The sequence below is a fragment of the Hyperolius riggenbachi genome, chromosome 12, assembly GCF_040937935.1.
Source record: "Hyperolius riggenbachi isolate aHypRig1 chromosome 12, aHypRig1.pri, whole genome shotgun sequence".
Lineage (NCBI taxonomy): Eukaryota > Metazoa > Chordata > Amphibia > Anura > Hyperoliidae > Hyperolius > Hyperolius riggenbachi.
Genome location: NC_090657.1, coordinates 73813328 through 73831618, shown reverse-complemented (window position 1 = coordinate 73831618; position 18291 = coordinate 73813328). Strand labels below are relative to the sequence as shown.

General features: G+C 44.1%; 1 protein-coding gene across 3 annotated transcripts in view; it reads right to left on the bottom strand.

Moving 5' to 3' along the window:
- NECAB3 (N-terminal EF-hand calcium binding protein 3) overlaps positions 1 to 18291 on the bottom strand; it is a 125423-nt gene that overhangs the window by 105398 nt on the left and 1734 nt on the right. For all 3 annotated transcript variants that reach the window (XM_068262685.1, XM_068262686.1, XM_068262687.1), the window contains exon 2: positions 476 to 500. In XM_068262685.1, the coding sequence (XP_068118786.1) occupies positions 476 to 500 (25 nt within the window). The remainder of the gene's footprint in view (positions 1 to 475; positions 501 to 18291) is intronic.

Here is an 18291-nt window from a genome sequence, read left to right as displayed (position 1 = left end):
GTGCATGAGAGAAGAAGGGGACAGAAGGTAAACACACAAATGATCTTTTGAGATTCAAAAGGAAAGCTGTATACAGCCTGCTTGTGTATGGATGTATTTTCTATGTGTGGACATATTGTACATCAATCTACTTCCTGTTTTGGTGGCCATTTTGTTTGTTTATAAACAAATTTTTTAAAACTGTTTTTGACTACTTTTAATGCGGCGGGGAGCGGCGAAATTGTGACAGAGGGTAATAGGAGATGTCCCCTAACACACTGGTATGTTTACTTTTGTGCAATTTTAACAATACAGATTCTCTTTAAGGTGATTTTAATTTTCCACTCAAAAGAAATCACTTTTGATCTATGTAATTCAGAAATGATTTGCGGTCAGTTTGATAAGATGATTGAATGACCTGTTCCATCAAATGGAAAAACTGACCTGTGTATGGATAGTTCAACGCTGAATGCATATAACACAGTAATGTACTCACCATTCTTGTCCGCCCTTCGGAATATCTGTAAAAAACACAAATATTTCAAAATAAAAGCAAACTACTCAGTATAATTCACTTTCACCGCATAGGAATGGTAAATTTGACAGTGTTTTAAAATCACATCACTATATTGTGTAAAAAGGCACCATGTGATCTACAGCCCAGGCAAGAGATCACATGATAAGAGTGTTAGGGATTTAACAATATTATATGCTTGAAGGTCAAAGCCGTACGATTATTGCTTTTAATGCAAGGCCGCAGCACAGGTCAATGATATTAATAAACAGATCAATGCAGACCTGTAAACTCACAATGCATGACTAAACTATCAAGAGTTCAGCCTTGTGGTGTGTATCTGCCTTTACCTGCCGTAATACACATATCAATATCTGTGCACCTACAGGGGCCCATTGGTGTAGCAGGAGGGTATATTAACCAGTTCACCAGAGGGTTTTCCCCCTTTCCCCATTTCAGTGTTCCTCCCTTTCATTCGCCAATAACTTTATCAATACTTATTACAACAAAATGATCTATATCTTGTTTTTTTTTCGCCACCAATTAGGCTTTCTTAGGATGGTACAGTTTGCTAAAAATGTTTTATTCTGAATGCATTTTAACTGGAATAATAAGAAAAGAAATTGAAAAAAATTCATTATTGCTCAGTTTTTGGCCATTATAGTTTTAAAATAAAATGTGCTACTATGGATAAAACCCACACATTGCATTTGCCCATTTGTCCCGGTTATTACAACGTTTACAGTATGTCCCTAGTACAATGTATGACAACAATATTTTATTTGGAAATAAAGGTGTATTTTTACTTATTCAGTAATATACCCTCCTGCCATACATATTAAAATAAATCAGTCCCTAAGGTAACTACTTATGAATTTTTTTAAATGTCACTTTTTTATTTTTACAAAAGTGTTTAATGTTGTTAACTATGGGAGGGGGGGGGGGGGGGTAAGGGGTTAATTAAATAGGTATTTTATGTATTTTTTTTTTGTTTTTTGTAATGTATGTATGTGCAGTTTTACTATTTGGCTACAAGATGTCCCCCCCCCCCCCCCCCCCTTTATCTTCCTGTGGGTACTGTTAGTACGCTAAAAGGAAAGAAAGTGTGTATGTTTTTACTTCCGTTTTACCATTGACCATGGCATGTCATTGATGCTGGTGGTCATTGATCACGGGCACTTAGACGGTTGAATGGGAACTGTGTTCCCATTCACCCATTAGAAATTTGAAGCTGGAGCCACCACTGGGTCTAACAAGGCATTAGTAGAGAGAAAGTTAGACAGTTCCAAATAGGTGTCCTGTTTTAGTAATATGGAAGGAAAGGGAATACATGAGACGGGATGGTAGCTAGAGAGGCTGTGGGGTCCAGAGAAGGTTTTGTTTTCCCATTCCTACAATGCAGAACTTGCAGTGCATTGCTAGAAATGCGCACATTGATACAGACAATGTTAGTATACTTAAGGCCCCCACTGACATCTAACCCTAAGACCTCCCTCTGGTGACACTTAACCTTAACATACAACTCCACCAACGTCTAACCTTAACCATAACCCCCGGCGCAAAAAAACCTAAAATATCAGGCGCTGTAGAAGTTTGGTTGCGCCCATACTAATATCGCAGGAAATGTAGCGGGTGGACTTGGGGCCGCAAACTGTGGCTACAAATAGCGGGGACAAGCCTGTTTCCCAAGGAACAGAGGACACAAATTTATGGATAATATCTTCACAATGAGGTCATTTTAGAAGAATTTTAAACATTTTTATTGTGAAACTTCTGTACTCTGGGCTGCTTTTTTATTCAATATTAGTTCTATATCAACATTTATGTGATTAAATGGCCCTTCAATACTGTACGTCAGACAGAATTTCTGCTCCTGACAGGTACTTTTTTTGCACTGTTAAGTGACCTGTTGTAACATGAGGTCTGAAACAGTCACTTTTCTATTATAAAAAATATCCCCCAAAGGCCGTTTAGCATTCATTACCGGCAGACAAGAAGCCAGGCATGACAGCAGATAGGTTAATTAGCCCTCAGTGGTAATTAGCGGATGTAGATTTATGACAGATGAACGCTGGAGACAGAACTCAACTAACAGCACAAAATGGAGGTCATGTGGCCAGCTTGTCACCAGGGACACTGAGGTCATCCGAACTTCCAGACACTGGTGGGAACACAGTGCCACCATCTGCTTCTGCACCCAGTGACTACTAAAATGGGAGATTACTGGAGCATAGGATTAAAGAAGAACTTTACCAAAGATAACAGTAGGAAAAAAAATCTATATATTTATATTACAAAGTGAAAAATAGAAGATAGATCAAGAAATTATTGATTTTCCCAGTGTAATTAATTCATGTTGTTTGAGCCAGTAAGTCACCATATTTACCACTGGCTGAAAAGAAAAAAAATGGACAGCACCAACTGCCATCTATAAACACTATCAATGTGATAGGCTAAAAGGTTGAGACACATATATTTCTCACAATACAACAAGGTTCATAGACAGGATGCTGTTAGGGCCATGGCTATGACATCACACTGTGGGAGGGGTTTCATGGGCAGCATGGTGGCATAATGCTTACAGAAACTTCTAGGCCCCATACCAGCAAACTTACTGCCCCCTCCCCCCTCACTGCCCTCTGCTCCCCCGTCAAAAAAAGCAATGTTTCCCCATAAAACAAACATGATGTCAGTGCTATATAAATACACAATAATAATACAGAATATTTTACTACTATGGTAAGATTAGATTGTGTGATCCTCTGAGTGACATGACTATGTACTCTGTAAAGTGCTGCAGAAGATATCATTGCTCTATAAATGCAAAATAATACTATGGGAGGACATTAGACTATGACTATGGTAGGATTAGCTTGTGAACTCCTCTGAGGACAGTCAGTGACATGACTATGTACTCTGTACAGTGCTGCAGAAGATGTCAGTGCCATATAAATACATAATAATAATATGGCAGGACATTAGACTATGACGATGGTAGGGATTAAAATGTGAGCTCCTCTGAGGACAGTCAGTGACATGACTGTGTACTCTGTAAAGTGCTGCAGAAGATATCAGTGCAATATATATATGCATAATAATAATTTGGTAGGACATTAGACAATGACTATGCTAGATAAATACTTAAATAAATAATTAAGGAGAGACGCTAATGGAATTCTTTGAGAGTTCTTTTAGAGATGGAGAATAGATACCAAGAGGGAATGAAAGAAATATTAGAGACTTCGAGGGAAGGAGGAGGCAAAGGGGAGACACAGCAAAAAAAAAAGGAAGGAAAGGATACTGGTAGGGGATAGAAGACAGCACTGTAGCCTTGCAGCAATAGGATCCTGCTGTCAGAGTATCCCAGCATCTCATACATGCTTTAGTCATTGAAGGGACAGATTATCACAGCCTGCCTTATCCAGAGACCAGAGGGTGTGACTGACTAGTGCAGATAGACGTGTGTACAGATCCATCTATGAAGCAGCTTAGGACCAGGCAGTGTGTTATGAAAGTGAACAAAACACACTTGCTTGATCCTCTCAGTGGCTCCTTCACTCACATACTGGAAAAAGTTTTTTGAGGAGGCGCCCTTGGAATATAGTAAGATATATTTATGTATTTATTTATTTAAGTATTTTTATAGCGCCAACATATTTGGTCTGTCCACAATGAAGTAATGACCTTATTATCTTGGGTGTGCCCCCCAACACACTCATTAGGCAGGCATGTATACCCACCAGAAAATTATTATTGGTTTTGTTAGCGGCCGCTGCGGGAATCCACCTGGAGTCCTGGACCCTGTTGGTGGTGGCTGAGAAGGCAGTCAAGCGGCCTGCAGGCAGAGATGCTGTGTGGGGACAGACTTAGTCTTGGGGCACACAGTCACATGGCATGCAGGCCGAGATGCTGTGTGTGGGGACTGACTTAGTCTTCAGGCAGGCCTGACTGTGCTTTTGCAGACCACATGGTCAGATGGACTCTTGACCCAACGCTGTGTGCCAGAGATGACACCACTTGCCTTTCAACATCATGGTACAGTTAAGGTATCGCCTTTTTTGAGAAATGGTTGCGGCCTGGTATCTTCCACTGCGGTGTGTGGCTTTGCTTTTGTGTGCTGCTTTTCCTCAGGTGGTCATCCCATTGCAGTTTGTGCCTTGTCATCATGTGCCTTCGTAAGGAAGTTGTCCCTACGTGGGTCTTGGTCTTTACACAGCTCAATTTTTGGTGGCAGAGAGCACAGATGGCATTGTTCTCATCTGAGGCAGACATACACAAAAATTTCCACACCGCTGTGCCCTGGGATGATGGCACTTTGGTGGTGGCAGCCGACGGAGTGTTAAGTGGGGTGCCAGAATCAGAGCAGGAGGAGGAAGATATGTCACGGTTCCGTGCGGGAAACTGAGGAAGATGAGGTGTGCTGTGTTAAATAGTCAACTACGTTCTGACAATCTTGGGAGTTGATGGTACGTGCCTTCTGAACACTGTACTTTGGTCCAGGGCCGCACAAAATCACGACAGCATGACCTCGAACAGACCTGCTGGGTGGCTTGACTCTGGCTCTGCCTCTGCCTGTTTTGTCCATATTGGGGGGGGGGATGAAGTGAAAGGTATGCATTGACTTGAATAATACAATGTGCAGTCGCACAGGTACCGTGAACAGGTATGCAGTGACTGGTATATAACACTGCGTGCTGTCACGCAGGTGCAGTGAAAAGGTATGCACGGACTGGTATCAATACAATGTACAGCTGTCACACACACATGTACACTGAACAGGTATGTAGTGACTGGTATATAACACTGCTTGCTATCACGCAGGTGCAGTGAACATGAACAGGTATGCACAGACTGGTATTACAAATCTGCAGCTGTCACACACACAGGTACACTGAACAGGTATGCAGTGGCTGGTATATAACACTGCGTGCTGTCACGCAGGTGCAGTGAACATGAACAGGTATGCACGGACTGGTATTACAAATGTGCAGCTGTCACGCACACAGGTACAATGAACAGGTATGCAGTGACTGGTATATAACACTGCATGCTGTCACGCAGGTGCAGTGAACATGAGCAGGTATGCACGGACTGGTATTACAAATATGCAACTATTACACACACAGGTACACTGAACAGGTATGCAGTGACTGGTATATAATACTGCGTGCTGTCACGCAGGTGCAGTGAACATGAACAGGTATGCATGGACTGGTATTAAAAAATGTACAGCTGTCACACACACAAGTACACAGAAAAGGTATGCAGTGACTGGTATATAACACTGTGTGCTGTCATGCAGGTGCAGTGAATATGAGCAGGTATGCACGGACTGGTATTACAAATGTGCAGCTGTCACACACAGGTGCAGTGAAAAGGTAGGCACTGAATGTGCTGGGCCTGGCACAGTATAGCAATTAGCAAGGGCCAGCTGCTACTGACAGGGCTGTATATGCAAGTGTCAGTGGGCCACAAAAAAAAAAAAAAACACATCACAAGAACATTAGCTCTCAAAAGAGCTGTTTTGGGTGCTTTTTAGCAATAAGTATCAGTAAGGAGCAAGCTAACAAGCCTAACAACAGCCTAACTAAGTTTTTCCTATCTTGTCTCCAATGTCTCTCCCTTCTCTCCCTAATATCTGAGCACACAGAGTGAGAAGTTGGCCGACGCAGCTGCCTTTTATAAAGGGGGGGGCTCCAGGAGGGAGTGTAGCCTGACTGGCTACCATGTGTCTGCTGACTGTGATGTAGAGGGTAAAAGTTTAGGCCAATGATGTAGTATAGGGGGCGGGTTGAACTCGCATAAAGTTCGCGTTTGATCGCGAACGCACGATGTTCGCGCGAATAAGTTCGGGCCATCTCTAATTTTCACAGCGTATGTGCAAGTTCATTTACCAAAATACCAGTAGAAGGAAGTTCTTGGGCGCGTCTTCTTTCCTTTGTGCACGAACAATTCATTTTACTGGGCATGTATGGATTGTGCATGAACGCTAGTATTTGTTTGGTCATGTGACCTGTGCATGTGCACCTTGTGCAGTTTACACATTAGATAACCAATTCTACGCAAAAACCACACATATGGGCGATGGTGAGCCCCGCTACCTTTGCATTGAAGTTCAGAGCTTAAACCCCACCAGCACTTAATCTGGATGGGAATGGGATATTCCATATGTGTTTGTATGGGTTTTAGCTAATTGCTCTGATTTCCTCCTACAGTCCAAATGCATCATGATAATTGAATTGGCTTCTGGCTAAATTAGCCCCAGATTGAGAGTGGGTGTTTGACTGACTGCTATAGCTTGTAGACTGGGAGCACTGGTTAGCTGGAAGTCATATGCCAGGTGAATCATTTTCCACAGAGCATTCAGAGATTCTTCGCAATCTGTCCCAGGTCGGAAATTAGCAAGATCTGATTATTATAATTAGTAATAAAAATCCCATAATAGTATTTTATATACTGTGGTACCTTTATTTTCTGTGTTACTGTACATAGTAAGACTTCATTTCCACTAAGCTGGCATGCTTTGATGATCTTATGCTGCATGCCGTCAGCTTTTCAACCGCATGCACATTCGGATGCAGCCTATAAGCTGAAATTTGCCTGCGGGGAATCGGACGGCAATCGCAGCGATGGAAACATAGCCTTAGATATGAAAATGGCGTATGTAATAAAAGGGTGCCTGGAAACTTGCCCAGAAAAGCCGGTAGTAGAATATCGGTAAATTTACCGATATTCTACTATTAAAGTGTCAAGAAGAATCGTAAAATATCGGTATTAAATACTGATATTTTAATATAGGTAAACGTAACCCTACTCTCCCTGATGCCTAACTATAACCCCACCCCCATGCAGACACCCTTTCTGATGCCTAACCCTAACCACATCCGCACAAACACCCTACCTGATGCTGAACCTTAACCATCCCCCACCTTAAAGAAAACCTGAACTGAAAATTAAAAGTCAAAATAAGCATACACAAGTCATACTTACCTTCCATGTAGTCTACTCCTCACTGTCTTTCTCCTGTCTCGCGTCCTGTTTGTTCACTGTGACCAAGGGAATTTTCCGTCCTTCATTTTGAAAATGGCCATTACCCATAACAGCTTTCTGGTCAGCTCACAGTTAAACTGTAACATCGCCCACTTGAGCCATAGGGAAACATGGACATTACCTGGTACATCAGTTTTCCTCTCAGCTATAACTGACAGCAACTGATATTTTACTGACAGCAACTGATATATTTCAGATCTGACAAAATATTGTCAGAACTGGAAGGGATTATTGTCAGAAGAAAATGGTGAGCTTCTGAGAGGAACTGGTGGCAAGGTAACTATGTAATGTTCATTTGAAGTTACCTCATGCGTTTATTTAAAATAATTTTACTCAGTACAGGTTCTCTTTAACTACCCATGCCTATCCTAACACCCCCCCTCCCCATGCCTAAGCATAACCACTACCCTACCCGATGCCAAAAAATAAAACAATACAATGTTTTTTCCCAGGAGCTGCTATAGGCACACCCCTCATACACAGAACAAAGAATTCAGAAGCAAAAAATTTAGTTTTACCATTAAAATCACACTAGTCCTTTCTATCATCAATTGTATTCCTTCATTTATCATTTGGAAATAAAAAATATATCAATTTAATTGATGGGAATAAGTTTAGAGTCAGACACATTTTCAGTAGAAAACTACATATATTTTATTCATATGTACATGAGTCCCGAAAGAGGAACAAAGGAGGGAGGAAGTGGAACAGGGGGAGATGGTTCTCAAAGAGGGACAGTTGGTAGCAATGAAATATGCTTAAAACACGCTTATATTACTCTATATAATGTATAACACTACTAAGTCTTCACGTTTACAAACAAATAGTAAAAGAGAGCACACTAATGGTACAATCTTTAGACCTATCGACCATATGATCAATCAGATTGGGTGCCATTTATGGGGCTGACCAATGACAATAGTGTACCCAAGCAGTTTGGGGTGACCCAAAATAACTAGGAAAGTATAGGGGACTAAAAGAGACCCAAAAAGCCCTCCTACTAAAAAGCACCGCTTATTGGTATTTGCCTTCTTAACCTCTTGAGCCCCAGAGGTTTACACTCCCCTAATGACCAGGCCATTTTTCAAAATTCTGCACTTCACACTTTAACGGTTTATTGCTTGGTCATACAACTTAGCACCCAAATGAATTTTACCTCCTTTTCTTTTCACAGTTAGAGCTTTCTTTTGATGGTATTTGATTGCTGCTGCGATTTGTAAAAATGACAAAAATTTTAGCAAAAAAAGAAAAGAAACATTTTTTATTCCACCCCACCCCCCAGATTGGCCCTAGAAAATACATACACTACACTATACAAAAATACACATACAGTATGCCTGTGGTAGGGATTAGATTGTGAGCCCCTCCAAAGGACAGTAATGTGACAAGTATATACGTACTGTGTGCAGCTACGCTTAAGATGTCAGCGCTATATAAATACTTTAAATTAAATTAATAAATTAAACAGCCTGCCAGCACCGATCGCTGACTGGCAGACTGATCAATGTGTGAGCTCCCGTTAAATCTCGCTCCTCACGAGATGACACATATATGCGTCGCAGAGGAACGAGAGAGCCGTTGTCCCGCCGCTATTCTGCGTTAGGCGGTTGGGAGGTGGTTAAAACAGAAGGTATTTGCGATAATTCAGCTTTAAGTGTATGACTCTGGTTTCCCACAATGCATCACTACTGCTGAGTTTGCAAATTTATCTCTTTACGCCTCTGATGCCAGGCTTACATCTGGTATTTAGCAAGCTTATACATATTACAGAGCCACACCAATCCTACATGCAGACAGCCTGTTTCAGACTTTTGGTCCTCATCAGTGCATGGCTCTGTGGGACAGTGGCTTTGCCCAGAACAACAGAATATTCAAGCATCTCTGGGTGACCCAAAACCACTAGGAAAGTATAGGGGACTAAAAGACAAATGAAATGACCATTCTATCGATCATTCCATTGATCTGAATTTTGGAATTATTATTTTGGTCTAATTGGATTGCTTATCACTTGATACCCTTGATGAAACTGAAAGTTAGATTCCGATCGATTGTACTGTTCGAATCAGACTGTCAGTCATTCAGGAGATTTGATGGTTAATGGACACCTTTAGGGACGTGGGCACAGCAGGTGGTATATCTATGTGAGAGCAGCACAAAGCTAGCGGTGATTTCTGCTGAAATCGATACTGAGTGGAGTAAGGCTATAAAGTGATCGATATTCCCCAATCAATTCCCCAGATCAAGCATCCCTAATACAGCCTAGCATTAGGGTGCTATAGAATGGGAGGCTTTATAACCACTGACTAATACAATACATACTGCAAGAGACGTGCAAGTATTACAAAAAGAGATTACGCAGGTTTATTGTGTTATTAATCTGGGCCCCATGCTAAAGGATACCAGAGCTGAAAGCGTAATTAAAAACGAGGAGAGCAGGCACGTATTAGATGCCACATGCCCACCGCTCCCCCTTCTTGTTACCCTAAATCGCCACCGCAGCTCAGTCCAGGTCGCCTGGGTCGGGCAGTAGTGCACAGGCCCCTGTGGCCAGGAGGGCTCTGTGCGTGCGCACGATGGCACAATGACTGCATCCAATACATGCCTGCTCCATTTGTTTTTTTAATACCGTATATCCTTGAATATAAGTTGACCTCATGAATAAGTCAACTCCAACATTTGACCCTCTTAAGTTTTTTTTTTTTTTTTATTGACTCAATTATAAGTCTACTCAGCAAAGTTAATGACTGCACATAGTTACCACTGTATACAGTATTGCAGCAATTAACCCCCCCCCCCCCATCCATTAAGTGCAGTCAATAACTCCCCCAAGTGCAGCGTTCACTTCCCTCTTTGCAATCCAGTATTCCCCCCCATTCCCCCAGTCCCTTTTCTTGTTAATCATTGTGGCCAGGACTTTCAGACCAGTGGGTTGTTGTTTTTTGGCATTTCCTTTAACATAAAAGTGTCACTTACCACTGGGAACATTGCTGAAAACACATTACTCACGGATCAGTGAATAATGGCGCACAGCGCCTATGCATAAAAATGGCGCCGCATTAAAAAGATACGCTTATCGCTATTTATCGTTAGTACTGCATAATAATGGTGCACAGGGAAAAAAGAAGAAAAACAGCACCCAGTAATGTTATTTACCAATAGCGCCGTTCATATGCCAAACAGCAGACGTTATTGTGCACAGTAATGTTATTTATCAATAGCGCCCTACATAAGCCAAACTGCAGACGTTATTTAACTGCAAAACGGTGAATGGATTTCATGTAACACTGTCAAGATTAGGGTTAGGCACCACCAGGGTGGTCTTAGGGTTAGGCACCACCAGGGGGTGCTTAGGGTTAGGAACCTCCAGGGGGGTGGTTAGGGTTAGACACCGCCAGGGGGGTGGTTTAGGTTAGGCACCATCAGGGGGGTGGTTAGGGTTAGGCACCACCAGGGGGGTGGTTAGGGTTAGGCAACACCAGGGGGGTCTTAGGGTTAGGCACCACCAGGGGGGTGGTTAGGGTTAGGCCCCACCAGGGGGGTGGTTAGGGTTAGGCAACACCAGGGGGGTGGTTAGGGTTAGGCAACACCAGGGGGGTCTTAGGGTAAGGCACCACCAGGGGGGTGGTTAGGGTTAGGCCCCACCAGGGGGGTGGTTAGGGTTAGGCAACACCAGGGGGGTCTTAGGGTTAGAACCCCACCAGGGGGGTGGTTAGGGTTAGGCACCACCAGGGGGGTGGTTAGGGTTAGGCAACACCAGGGGGGTCTTAGGGTTAGGCACCACCAGGGGGGTGGTTAGGGTTAGGCCCCACCAGGGCGGTGGTTAGGGTTAGGCAACACCAGGGGGGTCTTAGGGTTAGGCCCCACCAGGGGGGTGGTTAGGGTTAGGCCCCACCAGGGGGGTGGTTAAGGTTAGGCAACACCAGGGGGGTCTTAGGGTTAGGCACCACCAGGGAAGTGGTTAGGGTTAGGCACCACCAGGGGGGGTCTAGAAGTTAGGGATAGGTACAGAGAGGGTTCTGTGTGTTAACGCTAAATAACAATAAGGCTTTAACATTAAATAGCGATAAGCGACAAACGGATTAGCGGCAACACCGTGCACCATTATACTCAGGCGCCATTTTCAGATGGATCCCATTACTCAATGTGCTCAGTGTTGCCCGTGACTCATGTACAAGTAGACCCCTATACTTTTATTTAGTGAGTAAGACCTAAATTTCTAGACTTATAGACGAGTATATACTCTTTCAGCTCTGGTATCCTTTAAAAAGTAGTGATTATCGTAATCATATGATTTTGTGCAATCCATTCCTAATTTTGCGTCATTTTGTGCCGACTTTAGTGGTTAATAGCAAAACCTCCAGGCATGCTATTGTCACCAGAATTGCCAAGTATTTTGTTAAAGAGAACCTGAACTGAAAGTAAAAAGTCTAAATAACCATACACAAGTCATACTTACCTACTGTGTAGTCTACTCCTCAATCTCTTCCTCCTCTCCCTCATCCTGTTTGTCCACTGTGATCAAGGGAATTCTCCATCCTCCATTTTGAAAATGGCCATTACCCCATATTATCTTCCTGGTCAGCACACTGTTAAACTATAATATCACCCACTTGAGCCATAGGGAAACATGGACATTACCTTGCACATTCAGTTGTAACTGACAGCTGTTGATATATAACTGACAGCAACTGGTATATTTTAGTTCTGACAAAATATTGTCAGAATTGGAAGGGATCACTGTAAGAAGAAAATGGCGAGCTTCTGAGGGGAACTGACAGTGAGGTTAGTATGTAATATTCATTTGCAGCTACATCATGTGTTTATATTAAATAATTTTACTCAGTTCAGGTTCCCTTTAACCACTTGAGGACCCACCCTTTACCCCCCCTTAAGGACCAGCGCTGGTTTGAGTGATCTGTGCTGGGTGGGCTCTGCAGCCCCCAGCACAGATCAGGGTGCAGGCAGGGAGATCAGATTGCCCCCCTTTTTTCCCCCCTATGGGGATGATGTGCTGGGGGGGGTCTGATCTCTCCTGCCTGCTGTGGGTGGCGGGGGGGGCACCTCAAAGCCCCCCTCCGCGGCGAAATCCTCCCCCTCCCTCTCCTACCTGGCCCCCTCCTGGAGATCCGGCTGCACAGGACGCTATCCGTCCTGTGCAGCCAGTGACAGGCTGTCTCCTGTCACATGGCGGCGATCCCCGGCCGCTGATTGGCCGGGGATCGCCGATCTGCCTTACGGCGCTGCTGCGCAGCAGCGCCGTACAAATGTAAACAAAGCGGATTATTTCCGCTTGTGTTTACATCTAGCCTGCGAGCCGCCATCGGCGGCCCGCAGGCTATTCACGGAGCCCCCCGCCGTGATTTGACAGGAAGCAGCCGCTCGTACGAGCGGCTGCTTCCTGATTAATTAGGCTGCAGCTGGCGACGCAGTACTGCGTCGCTGGTCCTGCAGCTGCCACTTTGCCGACGCACGTTATGAGTGTGCGGTCGGCAAGTGGTTAAGCACTTCACCACTGAGGGGTTTTACCCCTTGAACACCAGAGCAATTTTCACCTTTCAGCGCTCCTTCCATTAATTCGTCTATAACTTTATTATTACTTATCCCAATGAAATGAACTATATCTTGTTTTTTTCGCCACCAATTAGGCTTTCTTTAGGTGGGACATTATGCCAAGAATTATTTTATTCTAAATGTGTTTTAATGGGAAAATAGGAAAAAATGTGGGAAAAAATTATTACTTTTCAGTTTTCGGCCATTATAGTTTTTAAATAAAGCATGCTACTGTAATTAAAACCCATGAAATGTATTTAACCATTTGTCCCGGTTATAAAACCATTTAAATTATGTCCCTATCACAATGTTTGGCGACAATATTTTATTTGGAAATAAAGGTGCATTTTTTTCAGTTTTGCATCCATCCCTAATTACAAGCCCGCAGTTTATAAAGTAACAGTGTTATACCCTCTTGACATAAATATTTAAAAAGTTCAGTCCCTAAGGTAACTATTTATGTTTTTTTTTTTATTGTATTTTTTTTTTTTAATTACAAAAAAAAAAATAAAAAAATTGGGGAGTGTGGGAGGTAATGAGTTAATTTATTGTGTAAATGTAATGTTTGTTTATGTAAAATGCTTTTAGGGTGTAGTTTACTATTTGGCCACAAGATGGCCACAGAGTGTTTGTTTACATGCGACCTGTAAGCGTCCGGAAGGACGCTTACAGGAAGCAGTAGGAGGCTGGCCAAATCACAATGATCTCGCTGTTTCTGAAAGAAGCAGCAGATCATTGCGGGGGCTTAGATCAACGAACGGGAATGGATTTTCCCGTTCATTGATCTCCGTGCGAGCAGGCGGCGGCGTGCACGAGCGGCGGGTGCGCGCGCACGAGCGGCGGGAGCGCGGACAGCGGCGGTAGCGTGGAAGGTACGGATTTCTCCGTCCCTGGTTTTTTAGGGGGAAAAAAAGGGACGGAGAAATTCGTACCGCGGGGATTTAAGTGGTAAATGAGAAGAGTGGGAACAATTTTAAATTTTTTTTTTTTTTTTTTAAAGACTGTCGTTTTTGAGAAATCGATTTTAAATGTGCAAAGGAAAAATGTTTTTCAATTTCCTCTCATACGTAGCAATTTTGGTGACAATGGCATGTCTGGGTGCCTTGCTACTAACATCTTAAGTCAGCACAAAAATACGTGATATTGCAAAATTACAGGTGATTAGGTTTAGAAACAAAATTAATTACGATTTATCCCAAAATGTAACCTTCTGTGGACCGCCTAACGCCAATGGGCGTGGCCACGGCGGCAGCCCCAGGATCGGCTAACGCTGATTGGCGTCAAGTCATGGGGCTGCAGTTTCCCAAGGAACGGCCGCGTACATGCGCGATCCTTCCCTGCCACTTCACGGAACGGAGTTCCGTGATTGCTAGCCGACGCGGTCGGCGGTCCCCGGCATCGCTGTACGAGATCGGCGATCCCCGGTCTCTGATTGCCCGGGTAGCGCCGTCCTCTCATAGGCTGATGCCTATGAGAGGCGGAACAGGACAGATCGCCGTCCTGTTCCATAAAGATTACGGAGGGGAGGAGGAAAGGGGAGGGAGGGAGAGAGCCTCATAGAGGCTTGGGGGGAAAAAAAAAACACGGCCACATCGATCGGACACCTCAGGCGGCATGTCCCCTTAGGGAGAAAAAAAGGAGGAGAGTCCAATCGCTGGGCTCCATAGCTGGGCTGTGCAGGAGGCTGAAAAGCCTGCACAGCCCAGCATAACAAAAATTAGCCTGGTCGTTAGGGGGGGGGGTTAGCACTGCGGTCATCAAGTGGTTAATAATACAATTTTGCATCATAGTTTCGAATTAAGATGCAAAATGTATTATTATGAGAATCTGTGCTCATCACTATTAAAGAGTACTTCCAGCATAATATAGAGGGCCTGTAATGCACGGCTCTCTATGATTGCTGCCAGAATCGGGGGATGATAGGGTTAATTCCTCACCCGCTGGCCTGTAATTTATTAATGATAGAACACTCCGCCCCCCTCCTCTGCAAAGCTGGCATGGCATTTTTTTTTGTTAAGTCTTCCAAAGCTCTGTGGCTACCCCCACCTGCTAGCTGACAGAACAGTTATCTGTACACACAGATATATGCTCAGTATAACAAGTTAGGACTCTTTACTGAAGAAAACATGCAGAGATAAAATCATACACCACCATCAGGTAATGTGGCTTACATAGAACAGAGAGGAACATAGAATGAATACAGGAAATAACAATACCATAGAGATCATCGCGACATTTTACAGACAGTGACATCTTGTGGTTATTTTATTATACTGCAGTTTAGGTAATAATCCTGTTGATATTTCCAACACTAGCCACGGTGGCCTAATTGGTGGCTGTGAGCTGGTTGTGGGTCGTACCAAGCGGGTGAGGATGGCAGAGAGCTATGGAAAACTTCAGGAAACATGGCCGTGGCTGTCTTACAGATGGAGGGGGGTGGAGTTTCTGCCATTAATGAATTACGGGTGAGCAGGTGACTAACTCTACCACCCACTGATCCATTCAGTAATAATAGACAGCCTTACATTGCACTGACATTTCAATGGAAATGTGGACCTGAACTCTTGCACAGGACAGAAGAAAAACATAGAGCAATGCACCCTGTGTGTATTTAGAGAATTTAGCCTGCCTAATCCCCCTCATCTGTGACTAATCACCACTATAATTTAATATCTCAGCTGTGTCCGCTCAGGAATCTCCTCTGCCAGGCAGAGCAGCTATATTTGTAAACACAGGATGTTAACCCTATGTCTGCTTCCATGAAAGCAGGAAATAGACACACTGCAGATGTATTGCAGGATTTGCATCAGCTGTAACAAAGAAATGTTTTTCTGTAAAGGTTATTATGCTGCTGCTTATCTTTTAGAGCAGAGAGGAAGTTCTGAGTTCAGGTCCGCTTTGAAACCTCTGCCGCTTGCATGTCCTGAATCATTGACAATGAATGCGTCTGGAGATAAGGTGTTCTGGCTGTATTCTCATTGCAGCTGTGACTCCGACAAGACTGAAGCCAAATGATGAGTGCAACAGCCAGGAAAAGTGTATTTTTAAAAACAGAATAGCAATATGGCAGCTCCCACATTTACTCCAAGCCCCCTTTAAAATAGAACTTGAGAAAGAATGACTCTGGGGTGGGTACTCATACAGTCAGTAAGAAGTGGGCAGGGCAAAAACTTGATCACTGAGGCAGATTTATCAAAGCCATTGCATGAAATATTGGAGGAAAATTGGTGCAAAAGTTGGATCAGTCGACTTGGGCAGAGTTGGATTATCCACAAGGCAATTTAGGCAGTTGCCTAGGGCCTGAATAGAGACTAGGGGCCTGGCTGATGCTAGTCTCCACCAAATTTTATAAAAAAAAAAACAACAGATGGCCATGAAGGGTGGGCCCAAAATTGTTAGTTGCCTAGGGTTAGGACCTTAATCTATATCTGGACTTGGGCAGTGGGCACCAGCGCAGACAGGTGCCTCCCCAAACAACAGTGTATATTGGCAGCTTTGGATCACAAGGTGCTTCACCTGGCCACCGGAGAACAGCTACACATGGTGCCGCCTTAGACTAGAACGTAAATGTGCAGCTATGGTGCGCAGAGTGGGTTGGTGTTAGACACAGGGGGGGAGGTTAGTGTTAGGCACTAAGAGGTGGGTTAGTGTTGCACTAGGAGGTGGGTTAGTGTTGCACTAGGAGGTGGGTTAGTGTTAGGCACTATGAGATGGGTTAGTGTTAGACATTAGGAGGTGGGTTTGTGTTAGACACTAGGAGGTGGGTTAGTGTTAGGCACTATGAGATGGGTTAGTGTTAGACACTAGGAGGTGGGTTAGTGTTAGGCACTAGGAGGTGGGTTAGTGTTAGACACTAGGAGGTGGGTTAGTGTTAGACACTAGGAGGTGGGTTAGTGTTAGGCACTAGGAGGTGGGTTAGTGTTAGACACTAGGAGGTGGGTTAGTGTTAGACACTAGGAGGTGGGTTAGTGTTAGGCACTAGGAGGTGGGTTAGTGTTAGACACTAGGAGGTGGGTTAGTGTTAGGCACTAAGAGGTGGGTTAGTGTTAGACACTAGGAGGTGGGTTAGTGTTAAACACTAGGAGGTGGGTTAGTGTTAGGCACTAGGAGGTAAGTTCGTGTTAGGCACTAGGAGGTGGGTTAGTGTTAGATACTAGGAGGTGGGTTAGTGTTAGACACTAGGAAGTGGGTTAGTGTTAGGCACTAGGAGGTGGGTTAGTGTTAGGCACTAGGAGGTGGGTTAGTGTTAGATACTAGGAGATGGGTTAGTGTTAGGCACTAAGAGGTGGGTTAGTGTTAGGCACTAGGAGGTGGGTTAGTGTTAGGCACTAGGAGGTGGGTTAGTGTTAGATACTAGGAGGTGGGTTAGTGTTAAGCACTAGGAGGTGGGTTAGTGTTAGGCACTAGGAGGTGGATTAGTGTTAGACACTAGGAGGTGGGTTAGTGTTAGGCACTAGGAGGTGGGTTAGTGTTAGACAATAGGAGGTGGGTTAGTGTTAGACACTAGGAGGTGGGTTAGTGTTAGACACTAGGAGGTGGGATATTGTTTGGCACTAGGAGGTGGGTTAGTGTTAGGCACTAGGAGGTGGGTTAGTGTTAGATACTAGGAGGTGGGTTAGTGTTAGGCACTAGGAGGTGGGTTAGTGTTAGGCACTAGGAGGTGGGTTAGTGTTAGATACTAGGAGGTGGGTTAGTGTTAGGCACTAGGAGGTGGGTTAGTGTTAGGCACTAGGAGGTGGGTTAGTGTTAGGCACTAGGAGGTGGGTTAGTGTTAGGCACTAGGAGGTGGGTTAGTGTTAGGCACTAGGAGGTGGGTTAGTGTTAGGCACTAGGAGGTGGGTTAGTGTTAGACACTAGGAGGTGGGTTAGTGTTAGACACTAGGAGGTGGGTTAGTGTTAGACACTAGGAGGTAGGTTAGTGTTAGGCACTAGGAGGTGGGTTAGTGTTAGGCACTAGGAGGTGGGTTAGTGTTAGGCAATAGGAGGTGGGTTAGTGTTAGGCACTAGGAGGTGGGTTAGTGTTAGGCACTAGGAGGTGGGTTAGTGTTAGGCACTAGGAGGTGGGTTAGTGTTAGACACTAGGAGGTGGGTTAGTGTTAGGCACTAGGAGGTGGGTTAGTGTTAGGCACTAGGAGGTGGGTTAGTGTTAGACACTAGGAGGTGGGTTAGTGTTAGGCATTAGGAGGCGGGTTAGTGTT